General features: G+C 41.0%; 3 protein-coding genes across 3 annotated transcripts; 1 reads left to right on the plus strand and 2 right to left on the minus strand.

Moving 5' to 3' along the window:
- Positions 1-6,978: 6,978 nt before the first annotated feature.
- Positions 6,979-7,659, minus strand: LOC138909485 (protein MLP1 homolog). Its single transcript, XM_070200685.1, has one exon. The coding sequence runs from the start codon at positions 7,657-7,659 to the stop codon at positions 6,979-6,981; it is 681 nt and encodes a 226-aa protein (XP_070056786.1).
- Positions 7,660-12,220: 4,561 nt separating this feature from the next.
- On the plus strand, positions 12,221-12,732 carry LOC104110136 (small polypeptide DEVIL 6-like). The gene has a single exon (XM_009619579.4). The coding sequence runs from the start codon at positions 12,344-12,346 to the stop codon at positions 12,485-12,487; it is 144 nt and encodes a 47-aa protein (XP_009617874.1). The 5' UTR covers positions 12,221-12,343; the 3' UTR covers positions 12,488-12,732.
- A 6,184-nt stretch (positions 12,733-18,916) lies between these two features.
- Positions 18,917-19,441, minus strand: LOC138909486 (uncharacterized). The gene has a single exon (XM_070200686.1). It carries the CDS (start codon positions 19,439-19,441, stop codon positions 18,917-18,919), a length of 525 nt encoding a protein of 174 aa, XP_070056787.1.
- Between the last annotated feature and the right edge of the window lie 493 nt (positions 19,442-19,934).

Below are 19,934 nucleotides of genomic sequence, written 5' to 3' on the forward strand. Positions count from 1 at the left end.
ATGAACATGAGGAACCCCAACATGTCATTCATATGATCGTCGGTAGGGTCGACATTCCACAGGGACCCATATTCAAACACGCTATGGTATCAATCACTAGGGAAAAACGAACCCGAGATTATGTTCCCGAAAGCACTTTATCATTCGATGACGAAGAAGCAGAAGGCCTCTCTCATCCCCACAATGACGCTCTGGTAATTTCTATCTTATTAAATAAAGTTCAAGTTAAGCGTGTTTTAGTGGATCTAGGTAGCTCGGTGAATATCATCCGATCGAGGGTCGTGGAACAGCTCGGTCTACAAAATCAAATCGTGCCCGCAGCTCGGGTCTTAAACGGCTTCAATATGGCCAGTGAAACAACTAAAGGGGAGGTTATTCTACTAGTGAACGTGGCTGCAACCATTCAAGATACCAAGTTCAACATAATCGAGGGCGACATGAGGCACAATGCCCTACTCGGAAGGCCTTAGATCCACAATATGAGGGCAGTCCCTTCGACTCTCCACCAAATGATAAAATTTCCGACGACGGCCGGTGTAAAAATAGTATACGGGGAGCAGCATGCTGCAAAGGAAATGTTTACGGTCGATGAGGTAACGTTGATATCGACACTATTAACCTCAGAAAGGTCGAGCATCAAAAGTAAACAGGAAGTCAAATAGCAATCACAGCCACCAGCCTCGACCGAATCAGGGAAGCAGGAGATAGAAGAAGAAGAGGAATATTTTCTAACCCCTCGAACTTTTATTGATCCCGAAGATTCTGATGCCACCAAATCAACGGTCGAAGAGCTGGAACAGGTTATATTGATTGAGTACCTACCCGAGCGAAAGGTATACCTGGAAACGGGATTAACCCCCGAACTTACGAAAAAGCTTATTCAATTTCTTATTGATAACATAGATTGTTTCTCTTGGCCACATTTAGACATGACAGGGATCCCACCGGAGATAACGACGCATCAGCTAAGCCTGAACCCTAGGTTCAAACCGGTGAAGCAAAAAGAAGACCCCAGTCCGAGGTAAAACACGCATTCATAAAGGACGAGGTAACTAAACTCCTCAAAATAGGGTCCATTCGGGAGGTGAAATATTCCGAATGGTTAGCCAATGTAGTTGTAGTCCCTAAAACAGTGAATAAACTTAGAATGCATGTAGATTATAAGGATTTAAATAAGGCGTGCCCCAAAGATTCTTTTCCACTGCCTAACATAAATCGCATGATCGATGCCACGGCCGGCCACGAGATCCTTACTTTTCTCGATGCATATTTCGGGTACAATCAAATCCAAATGAACCCGGAGGACCGAGAAAAGACTTCATTTATCACCAAATATGGAACATATTATTATAATGTAATGCCCTTCGGGCTAAAAAATGCAGGAGCTACTTACCAACGCCTAGTAAACAAAATGTTCGAAGAACAAATAGGTAAATTAATGGAAGTTTATATTGATGACATGCTAGTTAAGTCCTTGCGCGCAGAGGACCATTTGGCTCATTTGCAGGCAACGTTTGCGATTTTAAGGAAATACAACATAAAGCTCAACCCTGAGAAATGTGCTTCCGGGGTCGGATCGGTCAAGTTCCTTGGCTTCATGGTATCGAATAGGAGAATCGAGATCAACCCCAATAAAATCAAGGCCATCGAAGACATCACCGTCGTGGACAGTGTAAAATCCGTGCAGAGGCTAACTAGACGGATAGCCGCCTTAGGACGATTCATTTCGAGATCGTCGGATCGAAGCCACAGATTTTTTTCTCTGCTCGAAAAGAAGAACGATTTTGCCTGGACCCCGGAATGCCAACATGCATTAGAGGAATTGAAGCGATACCTATCGAGCCCACCACTGCTTCACACTCCAAAAGCAGATGAGAAACTTTACTTGTACTTGAAAGTATCGAAAATCGCGGTAAGTGGTGTCCTAGTTCGAGAAGAGCAAGGTACGCAATTTTTCGTTTCTTATGTAAGTCAAACCTTAGGAGAAGCAGAAACTAGATATCCACATTCTGAGAATTTGGCACTTGCACTGATAAGCGCCTCTAGAAAGTTAAGACCATACTCTTAATGTCACCCCATATGCGTATTTACCACTTACCCACTTCGTAATATTTTGCACAAGCCCGAACTATCGGACCGATTGGCCAAATGGGTCGTCGAACTTAGTGGGTACGATATTGAATATCAACCTCGGACGGCCATCAAGTCTCAAATTTTAGCGAACTTCATAGCCGACTTCACGCCAACCCTCATACCCGAAGTCGAAAAGGAACTCTTGTTAAAATCGGGTACATTATTGGGGGTATGGACCGCTTTCACAGACGGTGCTTCGAATGTGAAGGGGTCCGGGCTAGGCATCATTTTGAAGCCGCCCACAGGTAGCACTCTTAGGCAATCTATCAAAAATTCTAAGTTGACTAACAATGGGACCGAGTACGAGGCCATGATTGCAGGTCTCAGCTAGCTAAAAGCTTGGCAGCAGAAGTCATTGAAGCCAAGTGTGACTCTTTACTAGTAGTGAACCAAGTAAACAAAACCTTCGAAGTTTGAGAGGATAGAATGCAAAGGTATTTGGACAAGTTGCAGGTAACCTTGTACCGTTTCAAGGAATGGACTTTATAGCATGTACCTCGAGAAACAAATAGTGAGGCCGATGCACTTGCAAATCTAAGATCATCGGTCGAGGAAGATGAGATCAGCTCGGGGACTGTCATTCAACTCTCGAGATCCGTGATCGAGGAAGGTCATGCCGAGGTAAACTCTACAAACTTAACCTGGGATTGGAGGAATAAATATATTGAATACTTGAAGAACGAAAAGCTCCCATCGGACCCTAAAGAGTCGAGGGCCCGACGAACAAAAGCTTCTCGATTCACATTGGCTGAAGATGGAACATTATACAGAAGGACATTCGATGGACCATTGGCAGTGTGCTTAGGGCCAGGGGGACACCGATTATATTCTATGAGAAGTCCATGAAGGCACTTGTGGGAACTACTCCGACGCCGAATCATTGATTCACAAAATTATTAGAGCAGGATACTACTGGGATAGCATGGAAAAAGACACTAAGGAGTTTGTTCGAAAATGTGATAAGTGTCAAAGATTTTCACCAATGATCCATCAGCCCGGAGAATAATTTTATTCAGTCCTATCCCAATGGCTGTTCATGAAATGGGGAATGGATATCGTCGGCCCTCTGCCATCGGCCCCAGGTAAAGCTAAGTTCATTTTATTTATGACTGACTATTTTTCTAAATGGGTTGAAGCACAGGCGTTCGAGAAAGTGAGAGAGAAAGAGGTTATAGACTTCATCTGGGATCATATCATATGTCGATTTGGGATACCCGCCGAAATAGTGTGTGACAATGGAAAATAATTTATCGGCAGCAAAGTGACAAAATTCCTTGAAGACCACAACATAAAAAGGATGTTATCAACATCATATCACCCTATTGGGAACGGACAGGCCGAATCGACGAACAAGACTATCATTCAAAACCTAAAGAAAAGGTTGAACGACGCTAAGGGGAAATGGAGAGAAATTCTACCCGAAGTTCTTTGGGCATATCGAATATTATCAAAGTCCAGTACGGGGGCAACCCCATTCTCCTTAGTATATGGATCCGAAGCCTTGATTCCAGTCGAAGACGGGGAACCCAGTGCCAGGTTTCGACATACAATAGAAGAGTTAAATCACGAGGCTATGAATACTAGCCTCGAATTATTGGATGAAAAATGAGAAGTCGCACTAGTTCGAATGGCTGCACAAAAGAAACGAATCGAAAGATACTACAATAACAAAGGGAAGCTCGGCCCAAATTGGGAAGGACCCTATCAAGTCCTCGACATCGTCGAAAAGGGATCTTATAAGCTCGGCATGATGGACGGTATTATTGCTAAGGTATGACTTTATTCCCTTTATTCATTTATATATACGACACTAACTCACTGCAGATGATCGATCGAAGATACCGAGACCTCAGGTTTTAAAGCACATGTTGCACTCTTTTATCCTTAGATCAGTTTTTATCCCAAGTGGATTTTTTCGGTGAGGTTTTTAACGAGGCAACAATTATGTACTACCTGGGGACAATTCAACAGTATCCAAGGCTTCTTAACACAAGCGTGCTTAGGCACAAAAAGCAAAGAGGTTTCAATCGACATCGAACCCTCAAAAATCCCAATGGGTAAAGAATATAAAGAAATGTTTACTAAATCTTCTAAGCCAAAAAAGGAAAAAAGTAGCCATCTTTTAGAGACCATATCGGCCCAACCTAAAGAGCCTAAGGGCCAATACACTTAGAGTTTTGTCACACTTCCTTTTTCCCGAACGGGAGGGATATGGGAGTTTTTCCAATTTAGGTGACATTGTTCGAAATGGGATTATTTATTTATTTCAGAGTCGCTACTTGGAATAATTTATGGTGTCCCAAGTCACCGGTTTATTTTAAATCTCAAATCGAGGAAAAAATGACTCCGTTTAAAGTCTGCGAAAACCAGAAGACCGGGTAAGGAATTCTGTTAACCCGGGAGAAGGTGTTAGGCATCCCGGGGTTCCGTGATTTTAGCACAGTCGCTCAACTATTAATAATTGGCCTAATTATTTGATTTAATATATGTTTTAAACCTATTGTGTATTTTTATCTTCTAACCGCTTTTAATTATTTATGAAATTATTTATGGAACAAGTCACGATGTTGTGTACTTGTCATTTGATACATGTTACAAACCGCACCATATGAAATGCACGCGCGATTTACGACATATTTATTTTTTTATTATTTGAAGTTATGGTCGAGTCACGTGAAACGCACACTCAAATTGGGATTATGTATCATGACTATGTCACGGGAACCGTACCCATAATCACAATGATTTATTAATCGCGCCTAAATTCAGCTCCGATATTCATGAGTAATTGTCCTAAACTAATTTGAGATTCAAATATGAGGATCATGAGTTATGGAAATTTATTGTGGGAGAGGTGACCTCGATCATAGCCAAAGAATTCATGAGATCAATTACACAAATAAGTTGTTATAAATATTTACAACATAATGAATTGCTAATAGTGTGCCTCTTAGGACTGTTTTTCCAATTACTAGACTAGTGGTGAATTAAATGAAGGGATTAATGAGTTGTGGAATAACTGAAGCAGCAACAAGATTACGGAGTTATCAAGCAATTACCTATTATATAATAGGGCCAGATTATAACTCTTATTATATTGGGTTGTATAAGAACAAATCATTCGGCCTATCATATTGTCCATTTTAGTTTTTGAGAACTAACTTTTACAGTCCATTATTTATCAGTTTAAATCAACAGAAGCCCACAACTCTTTGTGCTTTCATAGTTATCTTCCCAGCATGTTATTTTACAAATCAAGGCCAAACAATAAAGGAAACTAATTCATCTAAATCACCGTCACATACCCAAAGCAACTCAAACAAATTATTTCAAGGAAATTGATTAATCAATCAAGATAAAAAAAAAATAAAAGACGTGCTGACATAGAACAAATGACAAAACGACAAGCATTATAAGAACAAAATAAAGTCGCAGATAAAGAAACAGACCTTAGATAAATAAAATCTGAAAATGCTTAACACCGGAAAACTTAGACAGCGACAACCTCGACGGAACCGCGAATCTACCTGGAAACCTCGGCCTACGACCTTCGACGACCTCGAAACTCGCCGAAAAACTCGAATCAAATGAACCCAACTCGAAATTGTGTAACGTGCGAGAAGGAGGATGGGAAAATGAACACACTGTTTTCATTTCGAAGTAATGAGATTTTGTAGCTTTTCCCCTCAATTATTCCCTCTGTTTTTGTAACTTCCCCCCATTCCTACTCGTTGCTGCTTTCCAATTCCCTTTCCCCTTCCTTTGTTCCCTTAATTTCCCCTCAGTTCCTTTTTTTTTTCACTCTTTGCCTTCTTTTTTTTGGTGCAGGTTGTGGATGCTTCTCTTCTGTTTTAGAATTAGGAGAATAGTTAGGTTTTATTTGGGGTGGCGAATTAATATTGGCCCTTGGATGAAAGTAGATCAGTGGCTATGATTAAGAGAGGGGTTTGATGGATGAGAAAAGGATTTGGCCTAAAGGGGATTGGAAAGAATGGGCCTTTGTCTTGTTGGGCCACTAGAATCCGAAAATGAGCTCCTATTTGGCCTAAATTCAATTCTCTCATTGAAAAAAATAAAAATAAAAATACTACCAAAATATACTAGTTAATCTTAGTTAATAAGAATACATTATTAAAGTGAATTATATATTAAAATAAATTATTTTTAAAAAAAATATTATAAATATTATAAAATACTAATAAGCTAAAAAAATGTTATAAAACTATTTTTGTGTTTTCAAACTTATATTTTAAAATTAAAACTAAAAGTTGACTGAAATCTTATAAAAATGAAAATAAACAATTATTTTTGAAATACTACTTTTAAAAGTTGCGCGGGTCAAAAATTACGTGCTTACAAATTCGAGATTTTGTTCTCACTCACTTCGGACCTAAGGATTCCACTATTCCGAGCTCAAATAAAATTGAATCGAATATAGCTTGAAGATTCATCATTATTTAATATAAAAGGTTAAGGGGTCTGTTAGTGTGAGTTCGAAAATTACTCGAACTCGGCTACAAAAACAGTACAATTACGGCTTCGATAAAGCCATCTGAAATCAAAATCCTAAACATATTGTTGAGCTCGGGGACTCGCCTTCGCTTAACTAAAAAAACTAAGGGTTTGTTCTACTCTGAGTTCGAGTTGTTGCTCACTCGATTATAGAGGCCACATCAACCCGATTACAACAAAGTTTTCACAAGACAAAGGCAAAACAGAATTTATCATAAGTCAGAAATTAGAGATGAAACAGAAAGAAAAGGAATCTTTCATATATGCAATGTATTTACAAAGACCACACATGGTCTTACACAAAATATAAAAGGAGAAAAAAATCCTAAGTGCCTAGTCCGCCTCGGGAACTGCATCTTCGGGAGCTTCATCTTCATCTCCTCCGCTCTCAGATCCACTCACAAAGGCTTCATCATCGGAAAGCAAAGCTCCGGCCTCGTCCTCCAAAACTTTCGACCTCTCGATATCAGCCGTGAGGTCGAAGCCACGAGCATGCACCTCCTCAAGAGTCTCTCTTCGAGACTGGCGCCTAGCATGATCGGCAACACGGGACAATCTAACCTCAGCAGCATCAGAAATTTCCTTTTCCCGAGTGTTAGCGGCTTCAGCGTCGGCTCGGTAGAAGGCCACGAGCACCTCTGCCTCGGATGTGGACCTTGCAAGCTCAGCGGACAATCGAGTCTCGAGCTCTTCAACCTTCTGAGCTCGGGCCAAGTTCTCCACCTTCACTCTTTGGAGTTGACGCTCAACCGAAGACAGTTGGGCCCGAACAACATCTTTCTCCGAGGCGAAACGGCCCATGCTCTGCTTCCACTCCAAAGTCTCTGCCTCTTTCATCTTGGCTTCCTCCTGAATCTGCTCAACCAATTTGGCCTTCTGCTGAACTTGCAGAATCAAAGTGTTAGTCGCCAATATCAAGTTAATACATAACAAGCTCCCAAAAATTGACATTATCTGCTCAATGAGCTCGGTCAGATCTTGACGAGCTCTTGTCAGCTCGACTCGAATACTCATGATCTCCTCTTCTTTTTGCACATAGAGGAGTTTGATGGCGTCTCTCTCCCCTCCATAAGCTTTTTGAGATCAGCCTCACATCGGGCCAGATCAGCCCGTTATTTGGAGGACGCTTCTCGATGAAGCGTCATAGCCTGTGCAGAAAGAAATAAAATCAGACTTTGAGAAATAAGAACAAACGCAAGCATGGTAACATCATCGACCACAAGTAAAACTCACTTGGATCAGAAGCCGCTGAGACTCATAAAAAATGAGTGATGCGTCCAGGTCGAAAACATCATCGACTCCTGCGAAGCAACCGCGAAATATATCATCCCCTTCGGAGGCCGTCCCAACATCAGGTGTCCCCATGGACCGGGCATTCCGAAACTGCCCCTCAGAGAACGTGGGGTCGGGCGGCGAATCATCAATGTTAATTTTCCCAAGCGACTCACTTGGGGTATTCTCTTCTCTTTGAAGGGCCTCAGAACTAGACCCTTCGAGCACACCCACCGGTTGCTCATCACGGCAGAAGGCATCCTCAACACTCGATGACTCGGGGACTTTGCTCGAACCTTCCTTCGAGATCACCTCGGTCTACAGCTGAACCTCCTTGACCGTCACCGGCTCAGCAGTTCTCAAAACTTTGATTCCCTCTCTCTTCCGAGCCACCAGCATGCAGTCGACATCCTGTTCCTCCTCGTCTTCATCGCGTAGCATTTGGACTACATCGACAAGAAAAAAGGCGAGATCAGTCTTCGACTTTCGAGCCTGCTTTTATTGGGCTTTGGTGTATCTGGTGGCGAGGCCCTTTTACTTTTCTTGTCTTTGGTCGTCTTCGGGACCTCATCTTCCTCTAGGGGAGGCAGCCTCATAATAACACTATATCCAAGACCTGTATAAGAAGAAATCAAGTTAAAAGGAAGTATTTCACAGGAAAGCATCAAACACGGACGGGGGAACTTACCATGATTTTTGTCCTCCCATCGACACTTGGCCAAATCATGCCACGAGCGCTCAGCATATGAAGAAGTTGAAACCAGTTGTCGAACCTAACCTGCAAGGTCCGGGACTGCGCCAGGAAACCAGGGGGAAGTTGCACCATAAAGAAGAATATAGATAAGAAGCGGTAAAGGAAACATAACATGTAATCAAACGTTATCGGTGAAGTTTTTCTTACGCTTCATGTTCCATTCTTCGAGGAATGGCATCTTCTCAGCGGGGATTAAATCGGAGGTCCTGACTCGGACAAACCGGCACATCCATCCTCGGTCCTTGTCCTCGTCTATGCTCGAGAATAGCACCTTCGTGGCCCGGCGCTGAAGCCTTATCAGTCCACCCCAATAAAGACGGGGGCTATATAGCCTAATGAGATGATCGAGGGTGAAATACATCCCCTTGATCTTGCTCGAGAAGAATCTGAGCAAAGTGAGAATGTGCCAAAAAAAGGGGTAGATCTGGCCTAGGGTTACCCGGTATTGGCGGTAGAAGTTAATTATGACAGGATCGATGGGGCCCAGTGTGAAAGGGTAAGTATACACACTTAAGAACCCTTTCACATGAGTGGTGATGTCCTCTTCAGGGGTAGGAATCACCATGTCTTTATTCTCCCAGTATCAGTCCTTTTTCACCTGCTCGAGATCGCCTTCGAATATCGAACAGATGTATCTAGACATGGGCTCGCATCGGCCGGGAACTGAAGAGAGTTTTTCAACTTTAAAGTCGAAATTAAGTTCGCATGGCCCGGGGATGCACTCTTCGATACGTGGCTCCACCGGTGTTTTGTCACCGGCCGGCCGCGATGAGGAGGCTTTTTCTTCTTGAGGAACGGTCTTTGATGTTTTTACCATTGCTATATGAGGTTAAAGGAAGAAGAAGGCAGAATTTGTATTTTAATAAGAGATTGGTAAATAAAAACCGGCAAAATTGATTAACTTGAAGAAGATAGAAGAGTTTTTGAAGATTAGAAGAAGTTTGAAAGTAAAGTTTGAGAAGATTATGAAGGTGGTCTATTTATAATAGCCACTTTGACGGTTTGAAAGCACTGGTGGCCGACCATCAACTGGCGTTAATTAATGCTTTTGGAAACTCTGCAGACGCGACGCTTCAGTCGCTTATGTCGCTTACGTCACGATATTGACGTCATAATTGATTGAGGTATTAAATCGAATTCTAGAATTCGTTTTCTTCTCGTTACACTCCAAAAAATAAGGGGATTATCTGTATATGGTCGAAATCGGGCATACCCGATTTCGGCGGCATGGGAGTGCCATGAGGGTAACCTCGTAATAGATCGGGCTCGAGCTCGAAGATAGAACGTCGAGCCTGGAGATCAAAGTATTCATTGAGATCGAGGCCAGCAACAATCGAGATCAAACATGACTGACTTCGAGTAAGGCGTAATAACAGAATGGCGAGATGTCAGCAATCGGTCGAAGATCACGGCGAAAATTCCGGAACAGATCAAATCAAAGCGGTTATTAGTCCCAATCATGGGGTCTATTTTCGTTATTAGAGTTGTACCATAATTAGGTTTCCTCTACTATATAAAGAGGAGTTCCAATCATTTGTAGGGCATCATTATTCACTGATAAGAATATACATATATGCTGTTTTCTTTGTCTTACTTACTGTTCATCACTGCTTGTTCTATCCTATATTGTTCATAGTAACTAACCTCGAGACTATCTTGAATTAAGGTCGAGGCATCGTTTGTAGACCGGTTTGATTTATTTTATTGTCCAAGTTATCTATTTAATTCATCATTTATCAATTGGTGCTGGTTTAAATCACATATCTTTAAAACCACAATATAAGTTTAATTGTTACTCAATTTTTAGGGTAAACAACTATGAGTTAGTATTCTGTATGTGAATTTTCCACTGTATTAGAAGGATACAGTGATGATATTGAATCTCTAATTCAGATGAGAAAAACTCACTAGTGATTGTATGATCACCTTTTGGTGAGGTATTGTGATATTAAAATTGCCTGGCAATGAGGCTGATTAAGCAATCTCTTTGCGAGTATTCCACTAGAGCTTAATTAAACCGACAATATTTATATCGATGAATTGTGATTGCTAAGTGCAATAGTCATTGTAAGAAAATAAATTTGTCAAGGGAAAGAGTAGACACATTCTCTTGAGACATAATGTGATAAAGCAATTGCTTAGAGAGAATTTTTTATACATATTAGATGTAGTTAAAATAGGATTTGGCTGATCTTTTGACTTATAAGTGAAACATCGAGCGATTGAGACTTTTGCCAATTTGAGATGTATCAACAATGATGGTAACCCAATCTTTGTGATTGGAGATCCCATAAAGTATGTTCATATGGGTAATAACAAGTCATTAGTTGATCAAATGTGCACTATTAAATTATGTATCTTCCTATAGTGTATATGTATATAGTGTAAGACTGCAAGGAATATGAGGCTAAGTTATTAAACTCTTAATCCAATAATCCGATCCATAGCCTTTTGTAGGTGGTGTATTGCGATGCAAAATACACTTGATGGATGAACCTATATGAGTATGGAGTGCGGTAGATCCTATGAAATTTGTGGCAAAATTTCTAGAGCTCTCATAAATACCAGGCGCGCGCATGGCCTATTAGCGCTAAACCGCGATAACAACAAAAATTGTGAAGGTGTAATATGATGAATTAGATCTCTAGCTTACAACAAGAATATTTGGTTCATAGAAGTTGTCAACTTCATCAATTATTTTGTAAGTTAAATCTTATTTTATGTATATCTGGTTCATAGTCTATAAGACACCAGAAATATTTTATTATACCCGAAACCCAGCAAATTATAATCTCTATCTTTATTATTATATTTCTTTTGAGATATGTGGGGGATTATTGAAATTTGTCGGTATCTCAAAAGGAAGTGTCCCTTATTTTTATCAACTTTCTCTCGTTTTGAAATAGTCAAACTAGCCGTTACAAATTAACCGTTGGAGTAACACTTATATAAACATGGTTTTTGGAGAGCTAAAGACACAATTTTATAGCACAACTTTTTGAATATTCTTCTTCCTCCTATATGCTGGGTTTCTTTATTGAATTTTCTACTAGTTGTGTTCCCAGTTTAATAACTTGAAGAGCTTGTTGAATCATGGAGGATACGACTATTTATTTTTTATTGTGTAGGTAAAATATCCTTAAGCACAGTGTTCTTAGCACGCCTTAAACTTTAATAAATCCTAATCTTCTTTAACTAATTTTTGCAACAAGCTTTACCTATCGATGCATTACCCTCATTAAACTGTTTCATAATCGTTTCGAGAGACTGTCTCAAACTAGCACGAGTCTATACTTGTTCTGTTATTGATTCCGAAACATTTATCAGACATGATGTTAACACACAAACGAAAAATACCCTCTCAATATATTTTAAACTTATTATGACGAAATCGGGTGGGGGACATAATATATGAGTGTAATATTAATTTAATTCACTTGTTGGGGTGGGGACAGTGGGTTACAAGTGGAAAGTGAGACCTATATTTGGTTCTTTACTCGACCAATACAAGTTAGGACCGCACACTCTCTCTCAACACCCTATAAGAACCTCTTATTGTACTTGCACTTTCCCCATTCAAACTTCTCTTCACAAAAACAAAACCAACAACAAAATCAAAGTTCTCTCTCTTTGTATACCAAGAATTCCAATACAGAAACCCTTAAGTAAAAGATGAAGATGAGCAGTAGCAACATGGGAAGTTCAAAGAGGAAGCTAATTTCAAGTAGAGGGCTCGGAGGAGTTTTTAGGCAGCAAAAGGCCAGGCTTTACATAATCAAAAGATGTGTGGTCATGCTCCTTTGTTGGCATGACTGAATTTACATTACTCCAAATTATATTAATTAAACTCCAGAAAACCCTTCAACAAAATTGGGTTATATGGGTTTGTCCATAGTCTTTTTATTCTTCTTTTTTCTTCCCCCCTTCTTGGAATTGTACAGAGCAGTCGATTGTAAAAAGAAAAGGATTTAGCAAAATTTTGTACTAAATTTAGGCCCTACTCTAGTGGCCTCTTGTATACATCGGATAGCTTCAATCAAAGACAATATCGATTTTGATTATGTTTTTAGTTTTTACAGTTTTTGAGTCTATGATTATTACTCTTCTTCTTCCTCTTCTTCTCTAATCTTTTTTACGAGGATGATGTTGAAAGGGTAGCAGTCATATGTTTTAGTCCACTTCTTGAATTTTTCTGGATATGACCAATGGAGTCCATTCAATTCAGCATGTTGGCCAAGTATTTTAAAGGTAGAATTGACCTAAATTGCAGCCCTTAATTACTTAAATTAAAAATAGCACACGAATGTCGTATAATATAGGTATAATATGTGTGCGATTTTATATAATCAATGTATTCGGACGGCTACTTGTGTAAGAGTTGATTCAGAGTTGGGATATTTTGTGCATTTACTTAGGTAAAAATTTGTACTAAAAGTTATTCTAATACCGTTGTCGAATCAAGGGCGTCAATGATCTAACGGCTCATATCAAAGGTTGGACATGGTTTTCTTTTAGGTGGACAACTACTCTCTCTTCTGATTATTGCACTCTTGCACCTCCTTCAAGTTCTGCTCAAAGAATTTCAGACAGAGGTCAACTCAATGTTCCTTGATATGAAGTGCCTTTTAAAGTTCGAAATCAATATTAATAAGAGATTAAATTTTATACATTTACCGCGATTAATGTATTTAAACAATCAAATTCTTATAAGGTAATTACAACTAAAATTATATAAAACATTAATTAGTGGTGACCTGATAAAAATTATAAGTATAATCTGCAACCATGGATTAAATGATACTAATATTTCCAAAAGTTTAATGCCGTTAATGTACATAATTTAAATCTTATTAAACATGTTAAGGCTTATTTTGAAAGAAATATAATTTTCATTTTCAAGGAGAAAAATCTTCACATGACGACTTTAGCACAATAGCAGCAATGGTATTGTTATTTACACAACATAATCTAGAAACATATACTCTAAGGAATATAGAAGCAATAACTCGTCTTTTCTGGAAATGGAGCCATTATTTTAGGGAGTGATTTACCTCATAATGTATTTTTCGGCGAGAATTTGAATTTAATCGAACTTCTATATATATACTCTCTCCGGCCCACTTTAAGTGATATTTTGATCATTTTTTGTGGTACATAATATTTGAATTAATAAGATTATTTACCCGAAAAACGAATAGAGTTGAATTTATACGTAGTTCTAAGGATACGTGGTATAACTTGGTACAAATTGGAAAGTAAATAGAAAAATATTGAGTATTGACTGTATAAAGAATGAAATACAAACCAAATTGAATAGAAAGCTAGTTTATGAACAAGCAAGATGAATCAATGTATAAAGCTCACAAGAGAATAATCTCTATATGGATATCAGTCTGTTTGTGAATAATATGAGAGTGTCTTAATGTCTTCATCCCCTTTACAAAATAGTAGCTATCCCTCTTATAGTGGAGGAATCCTACTTTAGATATAATTAAAAATACATAGTGGGGATCCCATGATGAATTAGTTTTTCCCTAATTCCTGCCGAGATTCTCTCTCTTAGTGCGGCTATAACGGCTCTTGTCTCCTGGCTCGATCTTGGTCGGATTTGGTACTGGCCGATTTCCAGGTTTAGAGCTCGATATTAACTCGGGCTCGATATTGACTCGGGGCTCCGTATCGAATCGGGCTAGATATTGGTCGGTCTCTGGATTTTAAGTTCGATAGCCCCGCTTCACTTCATAGTTCGATTTGGACTTGGGCTCGGTAATGACTTCGAGCTTGGTATTTGTATGGTCTCAGAAATTCGAGCTCGGTAACCTGGCTTCGGATCTCATACCTGATATTACGAAGATGACCTTCGGTCCATTATTCTTTAATGTTGACTAATCACACGAAGGTTAAAACCGGTTTTGACCGTATACAGATAGTCCCTGCGTTTCTCAAGAAGAATGTGGCAAGAAACAATATGATTTGCAAACGGTATGACTCGATAAAAACTGACGTTTGTACCGAGCCAGACCATGACGTACATGATAGATGTCCCGTCGGTTTAGTTTACCAAGGCATTAAATGCGTGTCAGACGATGGTCGACCATTGTTGACACTGAACCGTCATTGTCGACTCTATAAATAGCCCCACTTTTTACCACTTCTTGCTTTTACATCTCCATTGATGCCCCAAAGGCAGCTGGGTCGATGGCGGTTGATGAGGCTCCATCTCGAACTGAGGGGATATCGGAGAAGGACTCGGACAAAGTCCCCGAGTCGTTGGAGATCGAGGATGCCTCCCACCGAAGTCATCAATCGGTGGATATATCGGAAGGGGCCGACCCTGAAGCTCTTCGAACTGAGGTGAACGCCCCAAGCGACTCGCTTGGGGCAATAGTAATCGGAGACTCGCCCTCTCTCCCCGCTTTTTCCGAAGGGGCATTTCGGGAAGCCCGAGCATTGGGGACCCTCGAGGTAGCCGGGTCCCATGAGAGTGAGGACCCCTTTCGTGACTTATTTGCCGGTATCCAGGATGCTGCCGGCCCGAATGACGCGTCGGGTCTTTTCTTTGAGGTTCAACGAGCCCTGAATCGGGTAAGTCTCGATTCCCTTTGTTGATGTCTTATTTTTCCATTTTCTGCCTAACCTCTTCTCTTTTTCGTATAGGTTTTAGCTCTTCATCAAGAGGAGTTTTCCAAATATCAGACAGAGCTGAGCCGACGTGAGGCCGACTTCTGAGTGCTTTCGGAGAAGAGAAATGCCCTCAAACTTCTTAATGGGCAAAAAGAGGAAGAGATCAAAGATCTTCGAGCCGAGTTGGACATGTCATACCAAGATTAGACTGACCTGACCGAGCAGGTAATGATAATCTTAAAAGCTCATGGGCTCGTTTCGGGAACGGTGGCTAATATTTCGATCTCACAGCTGCAGCAAAAGCTTGAAGTGATCGGGCTGCTTCGTGAGGAGGTCGAAACGATAAGAGCGGAGACCTTGGGGTGGAAAGAAGGCATGAACCGCCTCGCTGCAGAAAAAGAGACTGCTCGAGCCCAATTATCATCGGCCGAAAGTCAACTTCAAGGCATGAAGGAGAAGAGCTTGGTTCAAGCAAGGAAAATAGAGGAGCTCGAGGCTCGATTAGCTTCCGAACTTGCCAAGGCCAAATCTGAAGCCGAAAAAGCAAAGGCCGAGGCGGATGCATTAGTGGCCGTCTATAGGGCCGATGCTAAAGTCGCTCAAGTACAAGCGAAAAAGGCAGCCGAGACCACTCAATCTCGAGCATATTGGGTTGCCGAACTCGCCAAATGCCAATCTCGGAGGGAAACCCTCGAGGAGATCCATGCTCGAGGTTTTGATCTTACCGAAGAGATAAAAAAGGCTAAAGAGCTTGAAGCCGATGCCGGAGCCTTGGCTTCCGATGATGATAATGATGTTGATGATGATGATGATGAGAGAGCAAGAGTGGGTCTGAGAGCGGGGAGGAGCCCGATGGAGAAGAGACTGCCCCCGGAGATAACCAGGAAACTTAGGGTTTTTTCCATTTTTGTTTTTTGTGTAGGGTCCTGATCGGACATTGTAAATACTCTTATATATATAAAAAGATCTTTTCCTTTCCCGACTTGTCTATATTTTATTCGCTGCCTTGTGAAGATTTTTATGAGTTCGAGGTCTTAGGCAATTTGATCGAAGTTTTTCCTTGTAGCCTTTATAATAGAGTGAGCGTTTGTTCGAACTTGAAATAAAAAGTAGCCTTTAGGCTTAATAGTCGAGTGTATTTGCTCGAACTCGAAGTAATGTAGCCCATAGGCTTTAATAGTCGAGTGAGTGTTTCTCTAACTCAAAGTAACGTAGCCCGTAGACTTTGATACTCGAGTGAATGTTTGCTCGAACTCGAAGTAATGTAGCCCGTAGGCTTAGTAGTCGAGTGAGTACTTGCTCGAACTCGAAGTAATATAGCCCGTAGGCTTAGTAGTCGAGTGAGTGTTTGCTCGAACTCGAAGTAACATAGCTCGTAGGCTTTAATAGTCGAGCGAGTGTTTGCTCGAACTTGAATAAATGTCGCCCGTAGGCTTAGTAGTCGAGTGAGTGTTTGCTCGAACTCGAAGTAATGTAGCTCATAGGCTTTAATAGTCGAGTGAGTGCTTGCTCGAACTCGAAGTAATGTAGCCCGCAGGCTTTAATAGCCGAGTGAGTATTTGCTCGAACTCGAAGTAATGTAGCCCGTAGGCTTTGTAGTCGAGTGAAAGCTTGCTCGAACTTCAAGTAATGTAGCCCGTAGGCTTAGTAGTCGAGTGAGTGTTTGCTCGAACTCGAAGTAACGTAGCCCGTAGGCTTTAATAGTTCAGCGAGTGTTTGCTCGAACTCGAAGTAATGTAGCCCGTAAGCTTAGTAGTCGAGTAAGTGTTTGCTCGAACTCGAAGTAATGTAGCCCGCAGGCTTTAATAGTTGAGTGAGTGTTTTCTCGAACTCGAAGTAATGTAGCCCGTAGGCTTAGTAGTCGAGTGAGTGTTTGCTCGAACTTGAAGTAATATAGCCCATAGGCTTTAATAGTCGAGTGAGTGTTTGCTCAAACTCGAAGTAATGTAGCTCGTAGGCTTAGTAGTCGAGTGAATGCTTGCTCGAACTCGAAGAAATGTAGCCCGTAGGCTTAGTAGTCGAGTGAGTGTTTGCTCGAACTCAAAGTGTTGTAGCCCATAGGCTTTATGGTCGAGTGAGCGTTTGCTCGTACTCCAAGTAATGTAGCCCGTTGGCTTATGTGGGGCTTGATATCGTTGACCTTTCGGTCGGCAGTCCCCGATTTATGGGGTAATGGTCGGCCCTTGAGCCTGTTGCATAATAGATTACGAAATAGAGGATGGATTCTGAGATATGAGATTTAGATAAATGAGAAATTTCTATTTATGTCATTGTACATGTTGTTCATGTTTTGTACCAGGGATCGAGCAAACTACACGAGCATGGTTTGTTTTGACCATTTGGCTCTTACAAGTTTTCCTATCAAAACCCTATTGTCACGAAGTAACTTCCTTGCATTGAACTTGATAATCGAACTTGATATATTTTAGGGTAATACCCCCCAGTATTCGAGGTTGATTGTAAAGAGGCCTCGGATACTGTTGAATTGTTCTAAGTTAGCACGATCAATGGTTGCCTCATTAAAAACCTTGCCGAAAAACTCATTTAGGATAAAACCGGTTTAAGGGAAAAAGAGTGCAACGCATGCTTTCAGACCTAAAGGCTTCGAGTTGAATAATACATCTTTGTTTATGATCGAACACTTGCAAGGGTTAATTTTGAAATATAAATAAATATAGGAGGGTCGTACCTTAACAGTAGTATCGTTTTAGGTACGACACATTCCAATTGCTTGGTAGTTATTTGCCGTTTATTACACCGAGCTTGTAGGATCCTTTTCCGACGATTTCGAGAACCTGATACGGTCCTTCCCAATTCGGACCTAGTTTTCCTTCATTTGAATTTCGGGTGTTGAGGGTGACTTTCCTTAGCACTAAGTCCCCGCTTTTAAAATATCGAAGATTGGTTCTTCGATTATAATACCTTTCGATTCGCTGTTTTTGGGCGGCTAATCGGACGAGAGACGCTTCTCTTTTTTCGTCTAATAATTCTAGGCTCGTGCTCATTGTCTCGTTATTCGACTTATCTGTTGCATATCACAACCTGATGCTAGGTTCTCCGACCTCAACCGGGATAAAAGCTTTGGCGCCATAAACCAACGAGAATGGTGTCGCTCCGGTACTCGATTTCAATGTTGTGCGGTATGCCCATAGAACTTCGGGTAGTATTTCTCTCCATTTTCCTTTAGCATTGGTTAATCTTTTCTTAAGATTTTAAATGATGGTTTTGTTGGTCGATTCAGCCTGTCCGTTCCCGCTGGGATGATAAGGCGTTGATAAGATCCTTTTGATTTTGTGGTCTTCGAGAAATTTAGTTACTTTGCTTCCGATGAATTGCTTTCCATTATCATATCTTGGATGGCATCCCGAACCGACATATGATGTGTTCCCAAATAAAGTCTATCACCTCATTTTCTCTGACTTTCTCGAAAGCCTGTGCTTCACCCCATTTAGTGAAATAATCAGTCATAAACAAAATAAACTGAGCCTTACCTAGGGCCGATGGGAGAGGGCCAACGATGTCCATTCCCCATTTCATGAAAGGCCAAGGAGATAGGACCGAGTGGAGAAGCTCCCCGGGTTGATGAATCATGAGCGCATATCTTTGACATTTGTCGCATTTTCAAATGAACTCCCTTGCATCTTTGTCCATATCAATCCAATAATATCCTGCTCTGATTATTTTGTGGACCAATGAATCGGCACCAAAATGATTTCCACAAGTGCCTTCGTGAATTTCACGTAAGATATAATCGGTGTCTCCCGGTCCCAAACATATTGCTAGTGGACCATCGAACGTCCTCCTAAATAGAGTTCCATCTTCGGACAAGGTGAACCGTGCTGCCTTTGTGCGCAGAGCACTCGATTCTTTTGAATATGATGGAAGCTTCCCGTTCTTGAAGTACTCTATGTATTTGTTTCTCCAATCCCATGTTAAACTTATGGAGTTTATCTCGGCGTGGCCTTCTTCGATTACTGATTTCATGAGTTGTAAAATAGTCCCCGAGTTAAGTTCGCCCTCCTCGACCGACGAACCTAAGTTTGCAAGAGCGTCGGCCTCACTGTTCTGCTCTTGAAGTACATGTTGCAAAGTCCATTCCTTAAATCGATGTAGAGTTACTTGCAATTTATCCAAGTACCTCTGCATTAGATCTTCCCGGACTTCAAAAGTTCCGTTGACTTGATTTACCACGAGGAGGGAATCACATTTAGCCTCCACGACCTCGGCTCCCAAACTTCTAGCTAGTTCGAGACCTGCAATCACGGCCTCATACTTGGCCTCATTGTTATTCAACTTTGTAGTTTTAATAGATTGTCTAACTATATTACCTGTGGGCGATTTTAGTACGATGCCCAGTCTGGACCCCTTTGTGTTCGAGGCACCGTCCGTAAAGAAGTTCCAAACTCCCGAAGAGGTACCCGATTTTATCAGTAATTCTTTTTCAATCTTGGGTACGAAGGCCGGCGTAAAGTCAGCCACGAAGTCTGCTAAGATTTGAGATTTGATAGCGGTTCGAGGTCGATACTCGATATCGTACCCGCCGATATCTATGGCTCATTTGGCCAATGGACCTGAAAGCTCAGGTTTGTGTATCGGATGGCACTGGAAATATTGTCTTAATTTCCTAGAGGCACTTATT

The sequence above is a fragment of the Nicotiana tomentosiformis genome, chromosome 4, assembly GCF_000390325.3.
Source record: "Nicotiana tomentosiformis chromosome 4, ASM39032v3, whole genome shotgun sequence".
NCBI lineage: Eukaryota > Viridiplantae > Streptophyta > Magnoliopsida > Solanales > Solanaceae > Nicotiana > Nicotiana tomentosiformis.

Excerpts from the sequence above, each read along its gene's own strand:
- LOC138909485 (XM_070200685.1), bottom strand. The coding sequence starts at position 7,659 with ATGAGTATTCGAGTCGAGCTGACAAGAGCTCGTCAAGATCTGACCGAG.
- LOC104110136 (XM_009619579.4), top strand. The coding sequence starts at position 12,344 with ATGAAGATGAGCAGTAGCAACATGGGAAGTTCAAAGAGGAAGCTAATT.
- LOC138909486 (XM_070200686.1), bottom strand. The coding sequence starts at position 19,441 with ATGCAGAGGTACTTGGATAAATTGCAAGTAACTCTACATCGATTTAAG.